A 26,234-nucleotide genomic window follows, 5' to 3' on the forward strand; every position below is an offset into this window, starting at 1 on the left:
GGGGGGACTCTTTGGAGAAAGGGTGGGGGGAAAACTAATAAAACTCATACTGTCTTGCTGCATTTGGATGTTTTCTGTGGACTAGTGCTGCTGTCTTTATCCATCCTGATTCAGAATCCAGTGCGGATGAAGCTTGGGGCATGTCGAACGGATATCATGGGCAGCGAACAGAGAGCTGCCTTCACCAATGGGTTGTGTCGTGAGGGTGTGCGTTTGTGCAGTAGTCCGGGATGTGAGAACCACATAGCATTATGTCTACATCCGTCCCTGCCTTGACCTATGAAATTCTGGAGCGTGATGCCACAACTCCATCCTTAAGTGTTTTTACCTGCCACATGTTGTTGAGCAGCTATAACCTGACGCTGTGTGTGCCGAACTGAAGAGCCAAGTCACTGTCAAGGTTTCCATGTGATACAGAACTCTGGCTTTCAGAAGGAAGCACTGGCCCTCACCTCTCTCGCTGATGTTCATTAAGAGCTAAGATGACAGGGAGAGGCCCCCCCCTCCTGACTGTCCCGCCAGTCAAAGAAGCTCATCTGGTGGGCACATGAGAGAGGGCCTTTTTGGTGGCAGCCCCACGATTCTGGAGCGACCTCCCCAGGAAGGTGTGCCCTGGCCCCTTCCCTTTTGATCTTCAGGAGGCAGTCGAAGACCGTTTTATGTAGGAGAACTGTATTGGACTAGCTTAGTTTTTATTTGTTGGCTGTCTGAATGGAGAATTTCAACGGTGGTCTTTTATGGGTTTTTACGGTAGTTGTTTTATTTACATCGGGGGTCCCCGGCGTGGTGCCCGTGGGTGCCGTGGGGCCTGCTGATACCTTTCCTGGTGCCTGCCATGGTTTTAGAAAGTGGTTGGGGCCAGGTGGGGCTTTTGCCCAGCCAGGTTTCTGATTGTCTGCTGGAGATTCGATTGGCTGTGCAGATTTTTTAAAAACACTGCTTTAGGCAGCAGCTGTGTGACTGAAGGCAAGCTGCAGTAGTCCTTTTGTGGCTGGCTCTGCCCACCGTGCTGTGTTGGAACTGCAAAGGTGCTCTAAGTTCTGCAAGGTAGAAAGGTGGCTACCCAATGTTTTAAATTAAAAATAAATTCATGGTTCTCTAGCCCTTCTGGCTTGCTAGGATCTTGCAGGGGGGTGGATTAGATGACCATGGAGGTCCCTTCTGACTGTGATTTTATGATTCTGTCTCACCTAGGATTGCCTTCTGCACAGACCTGTATGAAGCAGCTGCCTGCTGTGTTGGACTATTGGTTTATCTAGGTCATTGTTGTCTACTCTGACTGGCAGCTGTCCATCAAGGTCTCAGGCTGAGCAAGTTTTCTCCCCACACCTGCTACCTGAGGGGTTTGAACTGGAGACACCCAGGTGTGAACCTGGGGCCTTATGCTTGCCAAGCAGGTGTGCCATTACAGCTCTTGTTTTGCCCTGGTCTCTGCCAAATCTGTGCTCTATACCAGTCCTTTCCCTTATCATTATTTTTGGGGATTCTGCTCTGAATCTTCCATTCTTGCTTTTGAGGTTAGGGTTGCCCTTCCCGCTGCTGCTCAGCTGAGTGGTGGGCGAAATGGGGGTGGCAGCTGGAGTGTCCTGATGTGCCAGTGTCCCTTCCAGTGCAAATGAAAGAGATGCACCAGAACTGATACCACTGTGTCACTGGTGACATCATTACAGTGTCGGCAAGGCTTTCCCAGTTTGGTACCAGTTTGGTGTAGTGGTTAAGTGTACAGACTCTAATCTGGGCGAACCGCGTTTGATTCCCCACTCCTCCACTTGCAGCTGCTGGCTGACCTTGGACAAGCCATAGTTCTCTCAGAGCTGTCCTTTGTTGGGTGTCTGTTGTGGGGAGGGGGAGGGAAAGGAGTTTCTAAGCTGCTCTAAGACTCCAAGTGAAGGGCGGGGTATAAATCCAATCTCTTCTTCTTCTTCTTCTTCTTGAACACTCCGACTCGGCTAAGACAGCTCAGCCCACGAGGCCGTTTGGGTGCCCGCTTTTGAAGATGAGGGCGACGGACTCACAAGGAAGTTCTCCCGCTTTCCTCTCTCCTCTGCATGGAAACAGTCTAATAACTTTCAAATAGGCTCTTGCTTCCCAAGATTGCCTCGGGGACTTTGTCTGTTACTCCGCCAAGCTACAGAAGCTGAACGAGGATGCAGTAAAGACATCAGCAGTTTAACAGTAGATTTATTTTTATACCCGTCCCAAAAAAATCAATAGCTTCTCCAGCGCAAAAGACCCTAAATTAACATGCAGGCGTTGGCAGCTGCCTGTCCTCTGCCCAAAGTCCTTGGAAGGGGATAGCAACGGGAGGTTGACAACAGTGACGCTCACTGGAGGGGTGCTCCCCGACTTTAGCTTCGAGAAGCAGAATGGTTTATTGAACATAAGAACACAAGAGATGGCTTGCTGTATCAGAGCAGTGGTCTACGTTAGGAATCGCCAGTGTGGTCCCTCCGGGCCCCATGGCACTCACCAGAAACCCACCAACTGTTTTCAGAAAGTGGGGGAGGCAAGGTGGCGCTTTTGCCCGCAAGACTTCTGATTAACTGCTTCAGATTTAATTGGATGTGTAGATTTTTAAAAACACTGCTTTGGCGGCAGCTGCCACCACAGAACAAGGATCTTCACGGTATGACTGACGGTAAGCTGCGGCAGGCAGCCATTCTGTGGCAGCCATTTTGTAGCTTCGCCCACCCCGCTGTGTCAGAGTTCCAAAGATGCCCACAGGTTCCAAAAAGGTTCGGGACCAATGCTCCCTCTAAACTGTGGAGTCTTGTGAGCAGAAATGCTACTTTGTGAGCTACTGGCATCAATTAGTTTGTTCTGGAGTCATCCTTCCTGAGCTAAGACGAAAATGTGTGAGACGGAGGCTAGAAAACTGTGAGCTAGCTCACACTAAATCAGCTTAGACGGAACACTGTTCGGGACCCCTGGTCTACATCGTCCAGAATACTGTTTCAAACAGTGGCCATCCAGTTACCCTGGCGGGCCAACAAATAAGGCAAAGAGGCCAAGGCCTTCCCCCAATTTTGCCTCCTGTCAGCGGTGTTCATTGGTTTGGTCCCTCAGGTCACCATGAATAATAGTCACTGACAGCCCACTCCTCCATGAGAGGTCTACATGGATTGTATTACCCATCCCAACGGCAAATAACAGTAACAACAGATCGGCATGGCAGAGTTCCCTGCCTGAAGTTACTAGCCCGCATGAGACGCGTGGAGATTTTTGTTCTTATCATGGTTTTTCAACTTGCATCTTATACAGGAAAAAAAAAAGTGTCATCCTAACTTAACATCTTGATAATAAGAGTGCCTTTGTGTGATCCAGGGAATCCATTTTTCACTCCAGTTAAGCGGCAGACAGCCCGTTCTGTCCACAAACTGTATCCGTCAATATTTGTCAGGCCCGTCACCTCCATCAGCCGTACCTCGACTGATGGAGCAGATGCATTTTTCCAGTGCTGGCCTCAGACAATTTGAGCAGCAAATACAAAGATTTTGGTACAATAAGCCGCCAGCTCCTTCGTGACCAAGAACACTTAAAGGCACAAGCCTAGCAACTGCTGGGAGACTCGCCATTGGGGGAGGGGGAGAAGAGGAAGAGATTGAATTTATACCCCACCCTTCACTCAGAGTCTCAGGGTGGCTTACAAACTCCTCTCCCTTCCCCTCCCCACAACAGACACCCTGTGAGGTGGGTGAGGCCGAGAGAACTCTGACACAAACTGCTCTTTTTCAAGGACAGCTGTGCCAGAGCTTGTGACTGACCCAAGGTCACATCAGCAGGTGCAAGCGGTGGAGTGGGGGAATCAAACCCGGTTCTCCCAGATTAGAGTCCGCACACTTAACCACCACACCAAACTGGCAGGAGGGCAGTAGGGGCTGAAAATAGGGGTGCCAGCCTCCAGTTAGTATACAGCCACAAATAACCTGGAGAAAATGGCTGCTTTGGAAAGTGGACTCTATGGCATTATGCTCCATTGAAGTCCCTCCCCTCCCCAAACCCCGCCCTCCTCAGGCTCCACCCCCAGAACCTCCAGGTATTTCCCAACCCGGAGCTGGCAACCCTAGCTGCAAATTATGGGGCGCTGTACTCCAGAAAAGTTTCTCCCAACTGCGAGCGAGAAAATAGCCTCTTTTGGGACAAATCCTACCTCTTCTATGACTGTAACAAGAGGTCTGTAGATAAGACTCCCCTTTGGACTCCGCAAAGGGATAAAAAGTGTTGAGAAGACTCCAGTCCCTTCTTTGTATTATTTGTTTGGAAGGGGCTTTGGTCAGCGTTGGAGCATCTGCTTAGCATGCAGAAGGTCCCAGGTTCAGTCCCCGGCATCTCCATCTTAGACCCCTTCCAGTCCGGCTTTCGCCCAGGCCGTGGGACGGAGACGGCACTAGTCGCCCTCATGGATGATCTCCGGAGGCATCTGGATCGGGGCGGATCGGCAGTGCTGTTGTTGTTGGGCCTGTCGGCAGCATTCGACACAGTTGACCATCAGCTACTGATCCACCACCTCGCCGACACTGAAATCCAGGGGCCTGCCTTGCAATGGCTTGCCTCCTTTCTGCAAGGTCGGGGACATAGGGTGGCACGGGGGGAACAGCTATCCCGAAGGCACCCACCGGATTGTGGAGCGTCTCAAGGGCCGCTGCTGTCCCCAATGCTGTTTAATATTTATATGTGCCCCCTTGCCCAGATTGCACGGAGACATGGGCTGGGATGTCACCTGCATGCAGATGACACCCAGCTCTATCTGTTGTTGGGTGGCCAGTCTGACTCTAAACCAGAAGATCTGGACCGGGCGTTACAAGACGTGGCTGGATGGGTTAGGCTGAGCTGACTGAAATTGAGTCCGATGAAGACGGAGGTCCTGTGCCTGAGTCGGGGCGGGCTGAGGGCAGGGATCCCACTCCCGACCTTCGATGGGGCTCCGTTGGTGCCAGCGCTGGAGGTTAGAAGCTTGGGAGTGCTCTTGGATGCCTCCTTAACGATGGAGGCCCAGGTAGGCGCCACGGCCAAGTCTGCCTTTTACCATCTTCGGCTGATCAGGCAGTTGGCTCCCCTCCTTGAACACAGCAACTTGGCCACAGTGATCTACTAGAAGGGACTACTGTAATGCTCTCTACATGGGGCTGCCCTTGTTGCAAATCCAGAAGCTACAGCTAGTGCAAAATGCTGCGGCCAGGCTTGTAATGGGCCTCCCAGTGTGGGAGCACATTCAGCCTGTACTGAAAGCATTGCACTGGCTGCCAGTAGCATACCGAATTCACTTCAAGGTGCTGGTTCTTACCTTTACAGCCCTTTATGGTCAGGCACCTACATACTTGAGGGACCGCCTTTCTCCACGTGTTCCCCAGAGAGCACTGTGATCAGGGTTCCAAAATCGACTGGCCCTCCCTGGTCTCAAGGATGCCAGGCTGGCTATAACCAGGGCCGGGGCTTTCTCGGTGGCGGCTCTGCTTTGGTGGAATGAGCTCCCAGAAGAGATCAGGGCCCTGCGGGACCTCATGCAGCTCCCCAGGTCCTGCAAGACGGAGCTCTTCCACCAGGCCTTCAACTAGGAGCCACCCCCAATAGCTGAAATGGCAGAGAACCCTTTCCCCTGGAGTCACCAGAAACAGCCTGTGCCAGCCACACAAAGGACTAGATGTGGGCTGACCAGTAGGATAGACCACTCATATTAATTTAATAATAGTAATTAATGTCTAGCACCTTTTAATGTTGGAGTGTTTTATATGGCTTTAGGATTGTTTAAATTGCTTACTTGTGTTTTTTTTTTTTTAATGTAAGCTGCCCTGCGCCGACTTCGGCTGGGAGGGTGGGGTATAAATCTGATAAATAAATAAATCAGATAAAGGATCAGGCAGCTGATGATGCAAAAAACCTCAGCCTGAAACCCTGGAGAGCCAACTACCAGTCTGAGTAGATAGTACTGACCGTATTCTGCTCCAGTGTAAGGGAACTTCATAGTTATTATTTATTTCACAGAATTTATATCCTGCCCTTTTGCTCTTTCAGGAGCCACCAAAGTGGCTAACAGATTTTAAAAATACATCATTAAAAACCAGGGCTAAAACACACACGTGTGTGTAAGGTGCCGTCGAGACACAGTCAACTTGCGGCGGCCCCAGCCAAGGGCTTTCAAGGCAAGTGAGCAGCAGAGGTGGTTGGCCACGGCCTTCCTCTCCAGAGCCTTCCTCGGTGGTCTCCCATCTAAGTACCCACCCTGCTTCGCTTCCGAGATCTGACAAGATCGGGCTGTGCTGTGCCTCCTTCCCTTCCGTTAAAATGCATACAAAGGCATAACAGCAACCATTGGTTAGGAAGGAGGGAAACTGGTAAAGGTAAAGGTTTCCCTTGCTCGAAAGCCAGTCGAATCCGACTCTAGGGTTGCGGTGCTCATCTCTGTTTCAAAGCCGAAGAGCCAGCGCTGTCCGAAGACGTTTCCGTGGTCATGTGGCCGGCATGACTAAGCACCAAGGCCCACGGAACGCTGTAACCTTCCCACCGAAGCGGTACCTATTTATCTACTTGCAATTTCTTGCTTTCGAACTGCTAGGTTGGCAGGAACTGGAACTAGAGACGGGAGCTCACTCCGTCATGCGGCACACTCGGGTCTCGGACTGCTGAAGGGGACACCAAATCAAACAAAAAAGTCTTCCGCTCCTGGAGGAAGGTGGCATAAGCCTGGGAGGGAAGAGCAGAAGGCTTGCTGCAGTGTAAAGGACCCTTTGCTCGGCGTCTCTCCCTTCCCTTTGCAGTTCTTATTAAGAGCCCTTCTGGCCGCTGCTTTAATTCTTCTTTCCATCGACCTGCAGCCTTTGCATTGTCAAAAGTAATTTAGAGTTGCCACGAACAGCGCCCAGGTGTATTTGAGCGCCTTGTACATTTTCCTCCCCTCTTGTCTTTTCACTGTCACCCAGAGAACCGTTGCATTATTTTAACTTTTTCTGGAAGCTGTAATCTAGTTAACACAAAACAGCCCCACCAGTGGGGAAGGGGAGGGCTAAAGTGATGGGGGCTGGAATGTTGCTCAGGTGTGCCAGGCCGTCCGGTGTCTGTCTCCCCCCCCCCCCCATTTAGAGGCTTGCTCTTTTCAGTGTGCAGATGAGTAACTTAAGTAAAACGGGTCAAGTGAAAGGAAATGCTGCCGCTGCCTTTACACAGGTGAAATTAGATGCCACGGGTGGCACTTCCAAGGAAGCTGTGGCTACTAAATGATAAGGCAGGCAATAGAGTTGCAATGTACTAAGCCAGTGATGGCGAACCTTTTAGAGACTGAGTGCCCAAACTGTGACCCAAAACCCACTTATTTATCACAAAGTGCCAACATGGCAATTTAACCTGAATACTGAGGTTTTACTTTAGAAAAAACAACTCATACATTAACTTAAGATGATCCAAACAAAGTAAGGAAAGCAATCCCAAATGCTTACAATCAGAGGTCATTTCGGGGGGGAACGTGGGGGAACACAGTTCCCCCGGGTGAGGTGCAGGGGGTGGGGCACATGACGAAGCCCCTCCCCCTGCTTCCGGCCGCCCCGCTTCCAGCCCTCATTCAGCCAGGAGGAGGCAGGAGAAGAGGGAGGGTAAGTTGCTTCCTCCCCGCCTCTCCCCACCCCTGCCTGCCTGGGGCCAGGGAGGGCCTTGGCGGGGCTTCCTCACACTCCCGCTGGCCTTGCAGGTCCACAGCCAGGCCCCTGATGTCAGGGGGTGTGGCATATGCTAATGAGTTATGCTAATGAGTTCCCCTAGCTCTTTTTCTACGAAATGACCCCTGCTTACAATTACTTTAAATTATTTGGCAGAGAATTCGACACTTTAATGATGGTCTGGGCCTGGCTGGGGCGATGGCATGTGTGCCCACAGAGAGGGCTCTGAGTGCCACCTCTGGCACCCGTGCCATAGGTTCGCCACCACTGTACTAAGCGATTCATAAAGTTACTTCGATAAATTTATTCGGGACTGTGGTCTGTACTACTGTGTCAAGCCTGCTGAAACTGGGGTCCTACTGTGTAATTTTTGCACGATTTCATGTGTTATGTTAAAACCCATGCTCTGCTTCAGTTGTCTTCAGACTTCTGGTTGGTTCTACAGACCTGATCTCATTGCATTGTTTGTTGAACGTCCCGCCCTGTTGGTCCTGTGGATGACTCACTTGTGTCAGCAGGCTTGAGAAAGTGAGAAAGGCAGATTATAAATAACGCAAATTAATTGATGTAATGTAATGCTGTGAGCTCCTTCCGATAATTTTTGTTTGTGCGTAAAAATAAAACAGGAGTCCAGTGGTACTTTCTTTTTTGTCATCAAGTTACAGCTGACTTAGGGCGACCCCCCGTAGGGTTTCCAAGGCAAGAGACGTTCAGAGGTGGTTTGCCGTCGCCTGCCGGCTTCCTTGGTGGTCTCCCATCCACATACTGGCCAGGGCTGACGCTGCTTAGCTTCTGAGATCTGATGCGATTGGGCTAGTTTGGGCTATCCAGGTCAGGGCTAGAAGACCAACAAAATTCATACCTGCGTAGTTTTTTGTGAAGCGGAGTTCCCTTCTGTCAGAGCTCTCTCAGGCTCACCCACCTCACAGGGTGTCTGTTGTGGGGAGGGGAAGGGAAAGGAGTTCGTAAGCTGCTCTGAGACTCCTTTGGGTAGTGAAGGGCGGGGCACAAATCCAATCTCCTTCTCCTTCTCCTCCTTCTCACGGAATATGCCTCCTTGAAGCCGACACTTCTACACCTAAAGCTGCAAGCACAGAAAGTTCTCACGGGGTTGCAAGTGTTGTGCTGATACAGAAAAAACAAAACAGGAATCCAGGGGCACCTTTAACGACTAAGGACATTTATCCTAGCATAACCAAACAGGAAGGAGGGCGATAACTGCAAAGAGAAGCCACTGTAAAACAAGATCCGATCAAAAGCTGCGGATAAGACAGGCAAAGTGGAGTTGACATCACATCAGATCTAATCCAGGAAAGTGCTGGGTACGAGACGATAAGCAGATCCGGTTAGGAAGTGTAGGTGAAGCATGATAAACAGATCTAATTACAAAAGCACAGAGACCATCTAAGGGTCTGTACGTGTGTTTACTATTCATTTTTTAAAAATGAACATGTAGTTCCATTGTGTTAATCTATGGTAGGGCTTCCTAGCCTTTGTAAACTCCCTTGAGAAAGTGGGAAAGGCAGATTATAAACAAAGTAATTAATTAATGTAATGCTGTGAGCTCCTTCTGAGAATTTGTGCGTTTGTGTAAAAATAAAACAGGAGTCCAGTGGTGCCTTTTTTTGTTGTTGTCAAGCCACAGCTGAGTTATGGTGACTGTAGGGTTTTTAAGGCAAGAGACATTCTCCTGCCTATTTTCAAGGTATGAGCTTTCAAGTGTCAGTTTCCTTTGTCCGATGCCCATTGCACATATCTGATGAAGGGAGCTTTGACTTTCGAAAGCCCATACACCGAAAATCTTGTTGGCCTCTATGGCGCTACTCGACTCGAATGGAGCTCTTCTTCTGCGGACCAACACGGCCTCCCTCTGACACTGACCTTTCCCTTGTCAGTGACCTTTCCCTTGACACTGACCTTTCCCTTTAAAAAGGATTCCAGAGGAGATCTGGGAAATTACAGGCCAGTCAGTCTGACATCGATACCGGGTAAAAGTGTTATTAAGGAAAGAATTGGTAGGCACATTGGTGAACAAAAACTATTGAGGCAGACTCAGCATGGGTTCTGTAAGGGAAGATCTTGTCTCACTAACCTGTTAGTGTTCTTTGAGGGGGTGAACAAACATGTGGACAAGGGGGACCCAATAGATGTTGTTTAGCTCAAAAATCATGGGATAGAAGGACAAGTCCTTTTATGGATCAAAAACTGGCTAGTTCATAGAAAACAGAGAGTGAGTGTAGGTGGGCAATTTTCTCAGTGGAGGGGGGTAAGCAGTGGGGTACCGCAGGGATCAGTACTTGGTCCACTGCTTTTTAACTTGTTCATTAATGATTTGGAGATGGGAGTAAGCAGTGAAGTGGCTAAATTTGCGGATGATACAAAGTTGTTCAGGGTGGTGAAAACCAGTGAGGATTGTGAGGCACTCCAAGGGGATCTGTCAAGGATGGGCGAGTGGGCGTCAACATGGCAAATGGGGTTCAATGTGGCCAAGTGCAAGGTGATGCACATTGGAGCCAAAAATCCTAAATATAAATACACATTGATGGGGTCTGAACTGGCAGAGACTGATCAAGAGAGAGATCTTGGAGTTGTAGTAGATAACTCACTGAAAATGTCGAGACAGTGTGTGACTGCAATAAAGAAGGCCAATGCTATGCTGGGGATTATTAGGAAGGGTATTGAAAACAGATCAGCCAATATAATAATGCCCCTATATAAATCAATGGTGCAACCTCATTTGGAATACTGTGTACAGTTGTGGCCACCACACCTTAAAAAGGATATTATAGCTTTGGGAAAAGTGCAGAAAAGGGCAACTCGAATGATAAAAGGGTTGGAACACTTTCCCTATGAGGAAAGGCTAAAGCGCTTAGGGCTCTTTAGGTTGGAGAAACGACGACTGAGGGGTGACATGATTGAGGTTTATAAGATTATGCATGGGAAAGAGCAGGTAGAGAAAGAGGTACTTTTCTCCCTTTCTCACAATACAAGAACTCGTGGGCACTCCATGAAACTGCAGAGCGGTCGGGTTAGAACGGATAAAAGGAAGTACTTCTTCACCCAAAGAGATTAACACATGGAATTCACTGCCTCAGGAGGTGGTGGTGGTGGCTACAAGCATGGACGGTTTCAAGAGATAATTAGATAAGCATATGGAGCAGAGGTCCATCAGTGGCTATTAGCCACAAGGTATAGATAGGAACTCTGGGGCAAGTGATGCTCTGTCTTCTTGGTGCTTGGGGGGAGGGGTCAACAGTGGGAGGGCTTCCAGTGTCCTGGCCCCACTGCTGGACCTCCTGATGGCACCTGGTATTTTTAGCCACTGTGTGATACAGAGTGTTGGACTGGATGGGCCATTGGCCTGATCCAACATTGTCTTCTCTTATGTTCTTATGTTGTGTCCACAGATGTTACAGCTGCATTTTGCCAAGGGCAGGCGGGCCTTCCTGGTCCTGAAGCGCCTCTCAGTATACCCTGCCGCTTTCCAGAGCACCCAGCATGTGGAATACAAGCCCATCAAGAAGGTGATGGTGGCCAACAGAGGTGAGATGGCACGGGAAGGAGATGGGACTGGTGGGACTCCCCTTCCCTTGTTCTTCGTATCCACCTTGTGATTTGTCTTCTGCCTTCCAGGGGAAATTGCAATCCGGGTGTTTCGAGCCTGCACCGAGCTGGGCATCCGGACAGTGGCTGTCTACTCAGAGCAGGACACGGGTCAGATGCACAGGCAGAAAGCGGACGAGGCCTATCTCATTGGCCGGGGGCTTCCCCCAGTCCAGGCCTACCTGCACATCCCAGACATCATTAAAGTTGCCAAGGTAAGGGAGGAAGCACAGCCCACCGCTGGATGTCCTGAATGCAGCTAAACCGGTGCTTAAGAAACTCCTGTTTGGGCCATAGTGTTGGGGGATTCCAGGTGGTGGTGGAAGAGACAAAAACTTCTGCCCCTCCACGTGGAAGTTCCTAAACAACAGTAACATGGAGAAGTGGTGTGCTGCTTCCAGATGTTCTCCAAGCACTTCACAAGAAGCTGCTTTTTGGATAATAAGTGCATTGATCTATCAGTTGTTTTCGACTCTGGCTGGCAGCCGGTCTCCAGGGTTTTTAACACTGTCTGCTACCTGGTCCTTTTAACTGGAGATGCTGGGGGTTGAATTTGGGACCTTCGGCATGCAGAACTGATGCTGTACCACTGAGCCATGGGTCCTCCCCAAGACTTCCTATCCTATATCTCAGTAATATATCCTGTGTCTCAGTAATGACAGCCAGCTTGGTGTCGTGGTTAAGAGCGGCGGACTCTAATCTGGAGAATTGGGTTCGATTCCCCCACTCCTTCCCTTGTGGCCAGCTGGGTGACCTTGGGTCAGCCACAGTTCCCTCAGCCCCCTAAAACAAACCTCGCTCACCACAAATAGAGCTGGAGTTTCAGGCTGCCAGACAATCCCTGGATCTCCTGGCTATACTACACTGACTGCCATACTTCTTATTTATTTATTTATTTATTTTGAAATTTATACCCCGCCCTCCCCGCAAGCGGGCTCAGGGCGGCTTCCATAAAAGCATAAATACATTAAAATTACACAATATTTAACCATACAATAAAAACATTATAAATACAAACTGCTGGTGGCTGTTAAATTAACCTAGATGGTATATTGCTAGAGTAAATTTCCACTGCCCATATGTTCCACGATGTTTCTGCTCATAATCAGTTAGATGTTAAAACCACAGACCAAGCTCTGCAGTAATGGCCTGCAATAGGGGCCTGCAGTAACGGCCTGCAGTAGCTGCGGCCCCTAATTAAATGCCTGGCGGAAGAGCTCCGTCTTACAGGCCCTGCGGAACTGCAAAAGGTCCCGCAGGGCCCTGATCTTCTCTGGGAGCTCGTTCCACCAGGTAGGGGCCGCCATACGATAATTGATGTAATTTATCTCAGTAATCCTTACAGCAACCCTTTAAAGTGGGGAGGGGCCGTGACTCAGTGGTAGAGCATCTGCTTGGCATGCAGAAGGTCCTGAGTTCAGTACCCGGCGTCTTCAGATAGAAGGATCGGGTGGTGGGTGGTGGGAAAGACCTCTGCCTGAGAGCTTGGAGAGCTGCTTCCAGTCTGAACAGACAGTAATGAATAGACAAGTGCTGACCTCGATGAGCCAGTGGTCTGATTCAGTACAACACAACTTCATGGTAGTCTAAAGTAGGACACAGTTGTCATCCCTGTGGGGCAGGTGGAAGGCTGAGGGATGGCAGCTCGACTGGTTCATTGGCAGAAGTGAGACTTGAGCCAGGGACTTTATGGTTCATAGCTCGGTCCCTTGGCCATGATGCTACAGCAGCTCTGCAACTAGCAAAAAATCCACAAATTACCTATTAGTGTAAGGTTGGCATAACCACACCTTCCCTCTTGATTTGTTAGGCTAGACTGAATTGAAAAGCATCAGCAAAGGCTGCCAGTCTCCAGCCTATAGCTAGCACTTGCGTGTTAGGCCTGTCTTGGTGTAGAGCCAGTTTGGTGTAGTGGTTAACAGCGCAGATTCTAATCTGGGAGAACCGGGCTTGATTCTCCACTCCTCCACATGCAGCTGCTGGGTGACCTTGGGCAAGCCACAGTTCTCTCAGAGCTATTATCTCAAGAGCAGGCCTCGAGAGAGCTCTCTCAGCCCCACCTACCTCACAGGGTGTCTGTTGTGGGGAGAGGAAGGGAAGTAGATTGTAAGCCACTCTGAGACTCCGAGTGAAGGGTGGGGTATAAATCTAATCTCTTCTCTCTCTCTTCTCTTCCTCTTTTAGCACATTTCAGCAGTTGAATTACTCGGGAGTGAGGGTGGGATGCGGAAGGTAGCTATTGGAGGCTTACTGGAATCATATCCAGCAAGCCTTAAGGGCCCCTCCAATGAGCAGAAACCATCTCCTGTCCCAGTCCCATTATTACCATCCTTGGCTTCTCACCTGCAGGGCTTGGGGTTGCTGAATAATACATGACGTCTGCAAATCTGTTCTTTGGCCAAATTGTTGATGTTACGGAATGTTCATAAACATTTCACAATGCCGAGAGGACAGAATCTGTTGCAGACTGTTGAAGACTGAGTGTGAGAGTTGTAAGGCTTGTGTCCCCGTGTCCCCCCCTCCCCCCGGAAATCTTGTTGAGATAGAAGGAGAGGGGCAGATTGGAAAGCCTGGGGATAGTAGAAGGCCATAGCAAACTGGAGGGCAGTGGTGAAATGAGTCACCAAAGACCTAGTTTGCAAGAGCTGTGGGTAGGAGAGGAGAGCTGAAGAAGAAGAAGAGGAGGAGGAGGAGATTGGATTTATACCCTGCCCTTCACTACCTGAAGGAGTCTCAGAGCAGTTTACAATCTCCTTTCTCTTCCCCTCCCCACAACAGACACCCTGTGAGGTAGGTGGGGCTGAGAGAGCTCTCTCGAGAACTGCCCTTGAGAGCTCTGAGATAACTTGTGACTGACCCAAGGTCACACCAGCAGCTGCATGTGGAGGAGTGGGGGAATCAAGCCCGGTCCTCCCAGATTAGAGTCCGCACTCTTAACCACTGCACCAAACTGGCTCTGAACATCCTGCGTGCTTGCGTCTTGCTTCCCTAGCTGCTTGTCTCCGATTTTTCCATCTCTTTGATGTATGGTGCGTGGTCCAGTGCCAATCGACCGCCATCCTTATCGATAAGAGCTGTCTCCCGATCAGCATTATGGATAGTGTCAGGGCCCCCATCAAGCCCCATGCAAAGAAGAGCCCACCTGGCTGATTTCCTCAAGCTGCTCATTAAATCAATTGGAGGCTGCTGGATCAGAAGCGAAAGCTCTGAATTAAGCTGCCGAGCCAAGCCCGCTTTTGTTCTCTCGCTTTTCATGTGCCCGATAAAGCCAGTGAGAAAATGATCCGCTAACAAGGAGCCAGCTTTGCGAGCCCGGAATCCTCCGTCTGATAGCGGTGTGGGCGGAGCGCAGCCTCGTTAATTAGGAAATACTTAGTACAAAGATTCATTTGCTAGCCGGCGAGGGACGGACGGAGCCTCACCAGCCCCCCCCCCCCCCCCCCGTCCTACTAGTCACTTTTTTGGCTCTGCCGGTGTGTGGAAATGAAGGGTTTTCCAGTTTTCGGCTGCTGGAGGCTTATGTGTAGTTTGAAAATGAAAACTAGGCATTAGAGCAGCCCTAAATTTGTAGTTCTGCAACCTGTATGTATCACGGGCAGATCTCTCCAGTGCATTTTTATCCAGCCCTTATTTCAAGGAACCCAGGGAGGAGGGGGGGGAGGAAGAAGAAGAAGAAGAGGTGGGGGAGATTGGATTTATACCCCTCCCTTCACTACCTGAAGGAATCTCAGAGCATCCTACAATCCCTTTCCCTCCCCCTCCCCACAACAGACACCCTGTGAAGTAGGTGGGGCTGAGAGAGCTCTCTCGAGAACTGCCCTTGAGAGAACAGCTCTGAGAGAACTTGTGACTGACCCAAGGTCACACCGGCAGCTCTACATGGAGGTGTGGGGAATCAAACCCAGTTCTCCCAGATTAGAGTCTGTGCTCCTAACCACTACATCAAACTGGCAGGCACGTGTGGTTCTCCATTTTATCCTCTCAACAATCCTGTGAGGTAGGTTGGGTAGAGAGAGGGCATGACTGCCCTCCAGGTTTCCAGTGAGCCTGACCGCATCCGTGAGACTGCCTCATACGGAATCAGACCATCCATCCATCCATCCAAGTCAGTTTTGTCTCCTAAGATAGGCAGTGGCTCTCCAAGGTCTCAGGGCCAGGTCTTTCCCATCACCTCATCCTTCTTGGAGATGCCGGGGATTGAGCCTGGGACCCTCTACACGACAAGCAGATGATCCACCACTGAGCCACAGCCCCTCCCTTTCATGGCAGGGTTTCCTTCACCCTAGTCCACTGTTCTAACCATTACACCCACATGGGCGCTCTGTTCATGCTCAGCGACGTTGAGTGTTGAAATAACTTCACGTCAGTTCTTTTAATAATCTGTGCAGCTTTCCCCCTATTGCCGTAGTAGGACTCTCGCTGAGAGTGGGTGGCTTTCTGACGACCAGCTGGAGAATGTGCGGTAGAGGCAAGAGGAGGGGAGGGAGCTGTTCCTGTTAGCAGCAGAGGGTAGGACTCACAATAATGGGTTCAAATTATGGGTGGGAAAGTACCAGCTGGATGTATTAGGATTTTTTTTTTAACACTAAGGCTTCGGTCACACACAGTAAATAATCCACTTTCAATCCACTTTCAGTGCACTTTACGACTGGATTTTACTGTGTGAACTGGCAAAAGCCACTTCTTTTTTTTTTAATTTTTAATTTTTATTTTATTAAAAAGGAAAAAAAGAACAAACAAACAAACAAACCGTACAAACAATGTAACATAACAAATAACATTTTTGGAACTGTGATATCAACAGAGTTAAACTTTAGAAAAACTTCATCTGAATATAGCATAATATAAAGAACAATAACTTCAAAAATACAATAAATTTACATAATATGGATTCTTAGGTACAATACCACTTTTCGTTAAATATGATATTATCGGAAACCAGGTCGCCTGAAATATTTCTTGTTTGCTTTCTATGTTTTCTCCATGGATATTCTTCGAGATTTTGCTATGTACAAAACATTCCCACAGCTTATTTTGCCAACAGTGAAGTGATGGGGCTTCTTTAGCTTTCCAAAATTGCGCTATTGAAATCCTGGCAATTGCAATCATTATTGCTATCTGCATCTGCGTGCTTTTGGGCTCTAGATCTATTAGTCCTAATTCTAATACAATCGATTCTATAGAGGCAGGTAAGTAGATAGAGGTAATTTTCCCTATTTGTACTAAGATTTGATTCCAAAAATTTCGGATTGACGGACAATGCCACCAACAGTGTGAAAAATCCCCCAGTTGTCCACATTGTTTCCAGCATGTCGAGGGAATGGTTGGCTTCATTTTGTGAAGTCTTGATGGTGTTAAGTACCACCTGTGTAGAATTTTAAATGTGTTAAATCGAACACTGAATATTGGAGAAACGTTATTTGGTAAAGCCCAAATTGATTGCCAAGTTTTTTCAGGTAGTGGTTGTGCACTATCTAACTGCCATTGGTTTTGACTACAAAAGCCACTTCGAAAGCGTATTGAAAGTGGATTGAAAGTGGATTATTTAGTGTGTGTGACCGCAGCCTGTGAGTCGTTCAGCAGTGGAGTCAGCCCACGTAAGGAGGTGATGAGCTCCCCCTCACTGGCAGTCTTCAAGCAGCGGCTGGACAAACCCTTGTCAGGGATGCTGTAGGAAGAAGAAACTGTGAGGTAACTGCGCTAGAAAATATTTCAATAAACAATCACAAAATATATACAAAAATGTGTACAAAAATCATATAAATGCACAAGGCAGTTGAAAATGGTGTGACGATGGTCTCCGGAATGTTCTATCGTTTCGATACTATTCTTCTTCCGAAAGTGGATGACAGCAGCGACTCTTGGTCTGTCATTTCAACAAGTAGGTATCAAAAATTTCATTATTATTCACCGATGTCTCCTACCTTAGTTGCAAGAAATTCTCTGAAAGAATGTTCCTAGGGCAAAGTGCTTGTATAATGCCTAGGAACATTCTTTCAGAGAATTTCTTGCAACTAAGTTATGAGACATCGGTGAATAATAATGAAATTTTTGATACCCACTTGTTGAAATGACAGACCAAGAAGAATAGTATCGAAACGATAGAACATTCCGGAGACCATCGTCACACCATTTTCAACTGCCTTGTGCATTTATATGATTTTTGTACATTTTTGTATATATTTTGTGACTGTTTATTGAAATATTTTCTAGCGCAGTTACCTCACAGTTTCTTCTTTTTGCGGTCTGTTCTGTGACTGTGACCATCATTTTTGAGCCACAGGGATGCTGTAGGGCCTAGGCTGATGCTGCATTGAGCCCGGGGGTTGGACTAGATGGCCTTTGTGGCCCCTTCCAACTCTAGGATTCTATGAACTGAGGACCTCCTGGATCATAACTCAGTCTCTTGACGGCCACATCATCCCTTGATCTGTTTTTCATTGACTGATCATCAGCGTCTTCAGCCAATTGATTGAGCTTAACTTCAATATAGCTATAATTTCGAGACGTTGAATGGAAGCGGAAGAGACTTTTGCAGGCTGCTAAGTCAAAGTTTCCTTTCGTCAGGGGAAAAGGCTGTTGTTCATCAATTTGTGCTTCTCTCAGTTCCCCTTGTAGTAGGACATCAGGACCCAAATAGCCGTCAAAGCTAAAACAAGCATGCCCGGAACTCACAGCCTTCTGTGAATCAGCCAAAGCTCTACATAACCGATAATGGTTTTGCGTTTGACATTTCCCCCCAGAGCTCAGGGTCGCACATGTGTGATTACCTTTATTTTCCCAACTACCGTACAAAGGCTGAGAAACTGGGTCTTCAGATCCCAGGTTTAAATCGCCATAGCACCACGAGGCTTTGTAGCACTGGAGGGATTTAAAACCAGGCTACCCCTTCTTTAAATCCAGAGTTTTGCTTGCTGCAGCACGCTGTGAAAGTGATGTAAACTGTGATGACATTTGCACAGTTAATTTGTTTCCCCGGGCTTCTGAATGCATCTCTGTATGTTGACAGTCAGAATCTGCCCTGTCGAGAAGCCGGTCCTCAGTGGCAGGACTGTTCATTGGCTGCTGTGTAATGAACAGAAGAACCTTGAAGGAACTTCAGGCTTGCTTTTGTGACAGCAAGGGAGGCATAAGAACGATCTTGCAGGATCAGAGCACAGCATTATGGTGTAATGATTAAGAGTGCTCACCAAGGGGGTGGGAGACCCAGATTCAAATTCCTTCTCAGCCATGGAAACTTGCTGGGTGACCTTGGGCCAATCACACATTCTTAGCTAGCCTACCAGGTAGGGTTTTGGTGACGATAAAATAAAGGAAGGGAGAATGGTGTGATAAGAAGAGTTGGATCTATACCCCGCCCTTCACTCGGACTCTCAGAGCGGCTTACGATCTCCTTTCCCTTTCCCTCCCCACAACAGACACCCTGCGAGGTAGGTGGGGCTGAGAGAGCTCTGAGAGAACTGCTCTTGAGAGAGCAGCTCTGAGAGAACTGTGGTTGACCCAAGGTCACCCAGCTGGTTGAATGTGGAAGAGTGGGGAATCAAACCCGGTTCTCCCAGATTAGAGTCTGTGCTGTTAACCACTACACCAAACTGGCTCTACACCAAGACAGGCCTAACATGCAAGTGCTAGCTATAGGCTGTGCAAGTGCTAGTCTGCCACTCTTAACCACTTTAAGTCTTTGTTGGAGAGAAAAGTGGGACATAGCTGTCTAAGTCAGTCCTGCTTACAACGTGACCTGCCTGAGACTTATTCACAGGCAGCGAGGGGACCTCAGGGGGAGACCTTGGCCTCTGTGTCCTGTTGTTGGTGGAATGCGCTGTCAAGTTGCAGCTGACTTACAGTGACTCTGTAGGGAGAGATGTTCAGAAGCGATTTGCCATTTCCCACCTCTGCATAGCAATCCTGGGACTTCCTTGGTGGTCTCCCATTCAAGTACTAACCAAGGCTCATCCTGCTTAGCTTCCAAGATCTGATGAGATCGGGCTTGCCTGGGCCATCCGGGTCAAGTCTACCATGTTGTCGACCCTCCGTATGTAAGCAAGAAATTGCAAGTAGATAAATAGGGACCACTTCGGTGGGAAGGTAACAGCGTTCCGTGCGCCTTGGTGTTTAGTCATGCCGGCCACATGACCACGGAAACGTCTTCGGACAGCGCTGGCTCTTCGGCTTTGAAACGGAGATGAGCACTGCAACCCTAGAGTCGGATTTGACTGGCTTTCGAGCAAGGGAACCTTTACCTTTACCTTTTACTGTGGGAAACAGGATGCGGGACTAGCTAGAGCACGCGTCTGATCCTGCACGGGTGTTCTGCTGTTATGTTCTTCTACCTCTGGAAAGTCCACAACCAGGACAGGAAGGCAGACACCCTACCCTTCTCATTGTCCCTGTGTAGATGGTTTTGGTATTCAGACCTGTACTGCCTCTGCACGTGGAGAGCCCATTTATCCATCATCACTAACAGGCCACTGATGGACCTTTCCTCCTCTGTGAATTTCCCTAATCCGCTTTTAAAGCCAGCTAAGGTTGAGGACAGCGCCATGTCCTGTGACAGTGAGTTCCGTGACCTTAGGTGAAAAGGGTCTTTTTTTTAGTCTGTGTCTACCTCACGCCAGCTTTACTGGATGCCCCTGAATTCTAGTATTATAGAAGGACAAAGGTAGCAATACCCTCACTCTCCTCACCATAATTTTAGAAACCTTGGTAATGTCCCCTGTTAGAGATGTGACTAATTGTTGCCCTTGTCCAGAGCTGAAAAGGATTCTGGGAAGTGGGATGTAGACATCCAAATTGTCAAGAACCGACAGAGCTTTGTGTGGCTCTCCCAAGTTTCCCCCTTTGTTTCCTTCCCTGATGTACAATTCTCTGCTTTCTCCAGGAGAACGAAGTGGATGCTGTCCACCCTGGCTACGGCTTCCTCTCCGAACGCTCGGATTTTGCCCAGGCCTGCATTGAGGCTGGTGTGCGATTCATCGGGCCCAGCCCTGAGGTGGTGCGCAAAATGGGGGACAAGGTGGAAGCTCGTGCCATCGCCATCAGTGCAGGTAGGGGTTGTGTTGCCAGGGGGCAGGGGGGCTGTGCCTGATTGGTAGCTGGGGCAGGGTGCCTTGGCCAATAACGAGGCAAGATTTGTGTGGGGGAGGAGCCAACTTGACTGGGGAGGGTCACCCGGCAGTTCAGGAGCTAAGATTGCCCCTTTTCTCTGCTTGCAACATGGTGGGCCCGACAGGAGAGGTTTTCCCAGAGGCCTTGGCGACCATAGTCATCACCTGGTGCTGAGCTAGTTTTTAAAAGACAGAGGCAGGAAACTGGGCCTCGAGAGAGCCCTGGTTTTTTCATCCTAAATGTACAGGGATAGACTGTATTTGCTTAGTGCTGGATGGGAGCTGTTCTGAATATACTTGGAAGTGTCTTTTGTTGTAATACAGAATTATCTGCTTCTTTGCTTTCAAAAAGTGTGTTTCGTCTTAGCATCGGATGCTGGGGGGCATCTCAGATCAGAGTCTCTGTCTAAGATCAGAGTCCCTGTCTATTTTCTGAACCAGGGCAATTTGCAAGCCGAGGGAACTGTTGGTTTCTCTACAGCGCCACCATTTAAGATGGCCAAAGAGTGTATTGCAGCTTTTATTCCAGCAGGCAGGTGACCTGAGAATAGGGTCTCGTCTGGCTGTACATAACTGTGGGTTCTGGCTTGGCTCCTTGGTCAGAATAGTTTGTTGCACTATTCAGAAAGCGACTGGACACCTCCTGGCCTGCCTGACTCCAGACTGCCACCTTTGGCATACGCTTGGATAACGACATACGCTTGCTTGATAGGCACTGCATAAATTTGGGATGACCGTGACCCAAAGCGGCAACCTGCGGTGCTGAAGAAATAAGGGCGAGGGGGAAAGCAGGTTCCCAGCATGGGGGAGCAGCCGAATAGGGAGCATCACAGATTTGTTTCTTCCCTCTCCAGGAGTGCCTGTAGTTCCCGGGACAGAAGCCCCGATTTCCTCTCTCAACGAGGCGCAGGAATTCTCCAACACTTACGGATTTCCCATCATCTTCAAAGCGGCCTACGGCGGAGGAGGGCGGGGGATGCGAGTTGTGCGTAGCTATGAGGTATGGCTGGGCCTTCGTTTATGGACTTCCTTCCTTTGTAGACCGCCTGTCTCACCAAGACTCGAGGCAGATTGCGCAGTACAAAGCAACTGGACATCAGAGACCTCCAATTAACTCTGTGGTAAAAAGGTAAAGGTTCCCTTGCTCGAAAGCCAGTCGAGTCCGACTCTAGGGTTGCGGTGCTCATCTCCGTTTCAAAGCCGAAGAGCCAGCACTGTCTGAAGACGTTTCCGTGGTCATGTGGCCGGCATGACTAAACACCAAGGCGCACGGAACGCTGTTACCTTCCCACCGAAGTGGTCCCTATTTATCTACTTGCAATTTCTTGCTTTCGAACTGCTAGTTTGGCAGGAGCTGGAACTAGAGACAGGAGCTCACTCCATCATGCGGCACACTCAGGTCTCGAACTGCTGAACTACTGACCTTCCACAGCCTGCAGTTCAGCATCTTAACCACTTGAGCCACCGCAGCTCCAACTCTGTGGTAGGGCTAGGCTTAGAGAACTGGAGGACAATGCAAACAAAAACAAAACAAAACCAAGGCAGGGGTCTCCAACCTTTTTGAGCCTGCAGGCACCTTTGGAATTCTGACACAGGGCGGTGGGCCACAGAATGGCCGCTGTAGCTTCCCTGAGTCACACAGCACTGTCGTGCAGGGGCAGCTGCCGCCCAAAAAAAGTTTTCAAAAATCTGCATGGCCAATCAAATCTCCAGTGGCCAGTCAGAACCCTTGCTGGACAGAAGCCCCACTGGGCCCAGCTGGCTTTCTAAAAACACTTGGTGGGCACCTGGAAAGGTGTCTGCCGGTGCCATGGTGCCCACGGGCACCACATGGGGGACCCCTGGTCTAAGGCGTGGCATGCCACAATACAGGAAGTGGGAAACGAGGGTAGAGGACAGTGTAGCAGAAGGGAGGTGCTACGTACAAAAAACATTTCAATAGACTACGAACTTATCTCTTTCCTTTTTGCTTTGGTCCTGTGTGATATTAGATCTTCCCCCTGCAGCCCCGTAGCTAAGGACTTTTTAGGGAGGGGGCCTGGAGGGGCCCGCCTGCTAATCCAATCAAAGGCTCCAGGGCAAGAGCTGCAGTGGCCTGCAGCTTCCCTCCCTCTCCCCCCTCCCCTCCCGCAAGGGCAGGCCTTCCCCGTGGAGCATCTGGGTCCAGTTCCCTCCCTCCCCAAGGAGCCCCAGTGCACAGCACCAGGGGCAGCCTCTGAAATCACTGCCCTTGTCCTCCCTTGCCAACAGGCTGACAGGCAATCAGGGGGAGTTGGGGTAGGGGAGCCGAGGCTCAGGAAGGGAGCTTGTAAAAACTGCTAGGGGGCTGGGCCCCGTGGGCCCCATGTTAGCTACGGGCCTGTCCCCCTGGCTTTTGGGAGTGGAAATCTGTATCAGTGGTTCTCAGTCTGCTGCCCTGTTGTTTTTGTGAATGTTACTTCTTGGTCATAAGAACGTAAGAAGAGCCCTGCTGGGTCAGACCAGTGAGGGTCCATCTAGTCCAGCATCCTGTCTCACACAGTGGCCTCAATCAGTTCCTCTGGAGGGCCAACAACAGGGTAGAGAGGCCGAGGCCTTCCCTTCATAAGAACACAAGAAGAGCCCTGCTGGGTCAGACCAGTGAGGGTCCATCTAGTCCAGCATCCTGTCTCACACAGGGGCCTCAATCAGTTTCTCTGGAGGACATAGAGGCTGAGACCTTCCCCTGACGTTGCCTCCTGGGACTGGGATTTAGAGGTTGACTGCCTCAGTATATGGAGGTTCCCCTCAGTCACCAGTGGCTAGTTGCCATTGATAGACTTATCCTCCATGAATCTATCCAGTCCCCTTTTAAAGCTGTCTATTCCTGTGGCCATCACTACATCCTCTGGCAGCGAATTCCACATGTGGGTCCTACCCTTGGAGACAGTTTTAAGTGCTTCAAGCCCTTTAAACCCATCCTTGTTGTTTCCGAACAGTTCTATCCTGCTTTCTCAGGAATTACCGTTCAAAGGAGCTCATATTATGTGAAAGAATAATGTTAACATCTGCCAGCTTAAAAGGCCAGAATTAGAGAAGAAACACAAGAATGATTGGCTGCATCTCAGCTGGCGGGTAACATGACAGTCGTCCAGAACTACCCAAAAGTCAGCTGAACTGAAAAGGTCATGGCCTGGCACCCAATAGCTAGTCTGACCTCTTGGAGGAGGGAGAGAATTCCAAAGATGTGGTTTCTTTAAAAAAAAAAACCGACCACATCCTTTTTATTTATTTTTTGCTGTCAAGTCACAGTCGACGTATGGCAGTCCCCTAGAGTCTTTAAGGCAAGAGACATTCAGAGGTAGTTTTCCATTGCCTGCCTCTGCATAGGAGCCCTGGGCTTCCTGCGGGGTCTCCCACCTGAGTACTCACCAGGACTGACCAGGCTGAGCTTCTGAGAAATGAGGAGATTGGGCCAGGCTGGCCTATCCTGTCAGGGCAACCCATCCCACGTCTGAACAAAAAAAGACAGGGCTTTTTCTTCCTCTCCCATGATACTAGAACTCATGGGCACTCGATGAACCTGGTGGGAAAGAGATTCAAGATGGGCCAAAGGAAATAATCCTTCACCCATTGTGGATGTATTGTTGGCCCCTGGCTTTCAAAGGGATTTAGACAGATTCACGGAGGAGATGTCCATCAATGGTGAGTAAAGCTATCCTAGCCTCCATGTGCAGAGGCAACAAACCCCTGAATACCAGTGCCAGGAAGGGAAGGCCTTATCGCCTCCAGGGCAGCTGGTTTGCTGCTTTGTGAAACAGAATGAAGAAGACTTGGTTTTTATACCCCACTCTCTATACTCTACCTTAAGGCGTGTCAAAGGGGCTGGTGACCGCCTTCCCTTCCTCTCCCCGCGACAGGCACCTTGTGAGGTGAATGAGGCTGAGAGAGTTCTGAGAGATTGGTGACTGGCCCAAGGTCACCCAGCAGGCTTCATGTGCAGGAGGGTTGGGGGAATCAAACCCGGCTCTCCAGGTTAGAATCCGCCACTTGTAACCATTACGAGAGCCAGTTTGGTGTAGTGGTTAAGAGCGTGGACTCTAATCTGGGAGGACCATGTTTGATTCCCCCAACCCTCCACATGCAGCTTGTGACCTTGGGTCAGATCACAGAGCTGTTTCAGAGCTGTTCTCTCAAGAGCAGTCTCCAAAAGAGCTCTCTCAGCCCCACCTACCTCACAAGGTGTCTGTTGTAGGGAGGGGAAGGGAAAGGAGATTATAAACCACTCTGAGACTCCTTCAGGTAGTGAAGGGCAGAGTATGAATCCAATCTCTCCTTCTTCATTACACCGTGCTGGACTAGTTCGACCAATGGTCTCAGGGCTGGCATCAGCAAACCCTGCAGTGGGGCAGCTATCTGTGCCCAGGGCTCCTGGCGGGGCCCACGGCTGCTGAGCCCCACCCACGCCCCTCCCCTGCCACCTGTCTGCATGCCTTTCCCCACCTGCTTGCCCGAAGTGCTTTGCCACCCCTGCTAACCACTGCCCAGCGTCACTGGGGAAAGGCATGTGAAGCACAGCGATGGTGCTGCAGGAGGCCACAGCAGCAGCACTCCCAGATGCACACAGCGTCCGGTGCTGTTGGCATAAGGGTGTGCAGGTGGTGCAGGCGACCGAGGACGGGTAGTGGGAGGGCTTAGGAATGGGAGAAGGATGGGGGGGCACACAGGAAAGGTATGGGGGAGGCCTGAGGGTGGGCAGACGGGGCCCCTTAGAACCTGGAACCAGCCCCGGATGGTCTAATCCAGCCAGACCCCTCTTCTATTGCCTGCTTCCCCTCATCTTTGGCAGGGGAGGACCCAGAGAAGGGCCTGGGCGAGGATTTAAACAAGTGGCTCGGTTTCTATGGGAGCAGACGGTCCTTCAGCTATGCAGGGCGCAGACCATTTAGAGCGCTACAGGTTATGTCTCTTTGAAACCATCAGAAGCCGACACAGATCTTGCAATAACAGGGAAACGAAGTCACCTTTCGGCAGAGCTGTCAGCAAAGCTCTTGGGTGGGTGTAGGGAGGGGGCAAGGATTACGCCACCATCATGCGCCCTTGAGAGGCAGAGACGGAATTCGTGCTGGGGGGGGGGCTGAATCAAAGGGGAGCCGTGGAGGAAGCGGTGAAGAGCGCGGATGGCTGATTTGTCTGAGCAGCCAATCCCAGAAGAGAGTAAAAGAGAGATTGGGTTTATACCCCACCCTTCTCTCAGAGTCTCAGAGCATTTTACAGTCTCCTTTCCCTCCCCCTCCACACAACAGACACCCTGTGAGGTAGGTGGTGCCGAGAGAGCTCTGAGAGAGCTGCCCTTGAGAGAACAGCTCCGAGAGAACTTGTGACTGACCCAAGGCCACACCAGCAGCTGCCTGCGGAGAAGTGGGGAATCAAACCCGGTTCTCCCGGATTACAGCCCGTGCTTCTAACCACTCCACTAAAGTGGTGTACAGAAGATAGCCAAGAGGTGCAGATGCCCTGTCCCTCAAGCTCGGCCTTGTTGTCTCTGACCAAGGGGAGCCTTTTCAGAGTCTCCCCTTTCTCTGCTGCCTGAGATCTTTTAAAGGGGGATACCAGGGCTTGAACCTTCTTCATGCCAAGCAGGTGCTCTACGGCCGAGCAACGGCCCTTACGCACACTGGCAGTAGCTCTCCAGGGTCCCAGGCAGAGGTCGGTCACATCACACACCACCTGACCCCTTGAACCAGCGACGCTGGGGATTGAACAGGGGACCTTCTGCATGCCAAGCGGATGATCTACCCGTGAGCCACAGCTTCGCACCTGAGATGGGGGCCTGCGCTCAAGCTTGGAGGAGGAGGAGATGGGAAAGCAAGGGGGAAAGTTGGAGAGTTGCTTAAGAGACACCGGGCATCGAGCCGTTTGC

General features: G+C 49.9%; 1 protein-coding gene across 1 annotated transcript in view; it reads left to right on the top strand.

Annotated features, from left to right (window-relative positions):
- Positions 1–11,053: 11,053 nt before the first annotated feature.
- The window catches only part of LOC107111878 (pyruvate carboxylase, mitochondrial-like), a gene marked incomplete at its 3' end in the record, with an annotated part of 231,226 nt that continues 216,045 nt past the window's right edge, over positions 11,054–26,234 (top strand). The window contains exons 1-4 of the mRNA XM_015412926.1: positions 11,054–11,189; positions 11,280–11,464; positions 20,128–20,293; positions 21,208–21,353. Coding sequence (XP_015268412.1) covers positions 11,054–11,189; positions 11,280–11,464; positions 20,128–20,293; positions 21,208–21,353 — 633 coding nt within the window. The remainder of the gene's footprint in view (positions 11,190–11,279; positions 11,465–20,127; positions 20,294–21,207; positions 21,354–26,234) is intronic.

Source organism: Gekko japonicus, unplaced genomic scaffold, assembly GCF_001447785.1.
Source record: "Gekko japonicus isolate JY-2015 unplaced genomic scaffold, Gekko_japonicus_V1.1 scaffold1633, whole genome shotgun sequence".
Taxonomy (NCBI): domain Eukaryota; kingdom Metazoa; phylum Chordata; class Lepidosauria; order Squamata; family Gekkonidae; genus Gekko; species Gekko japonicus.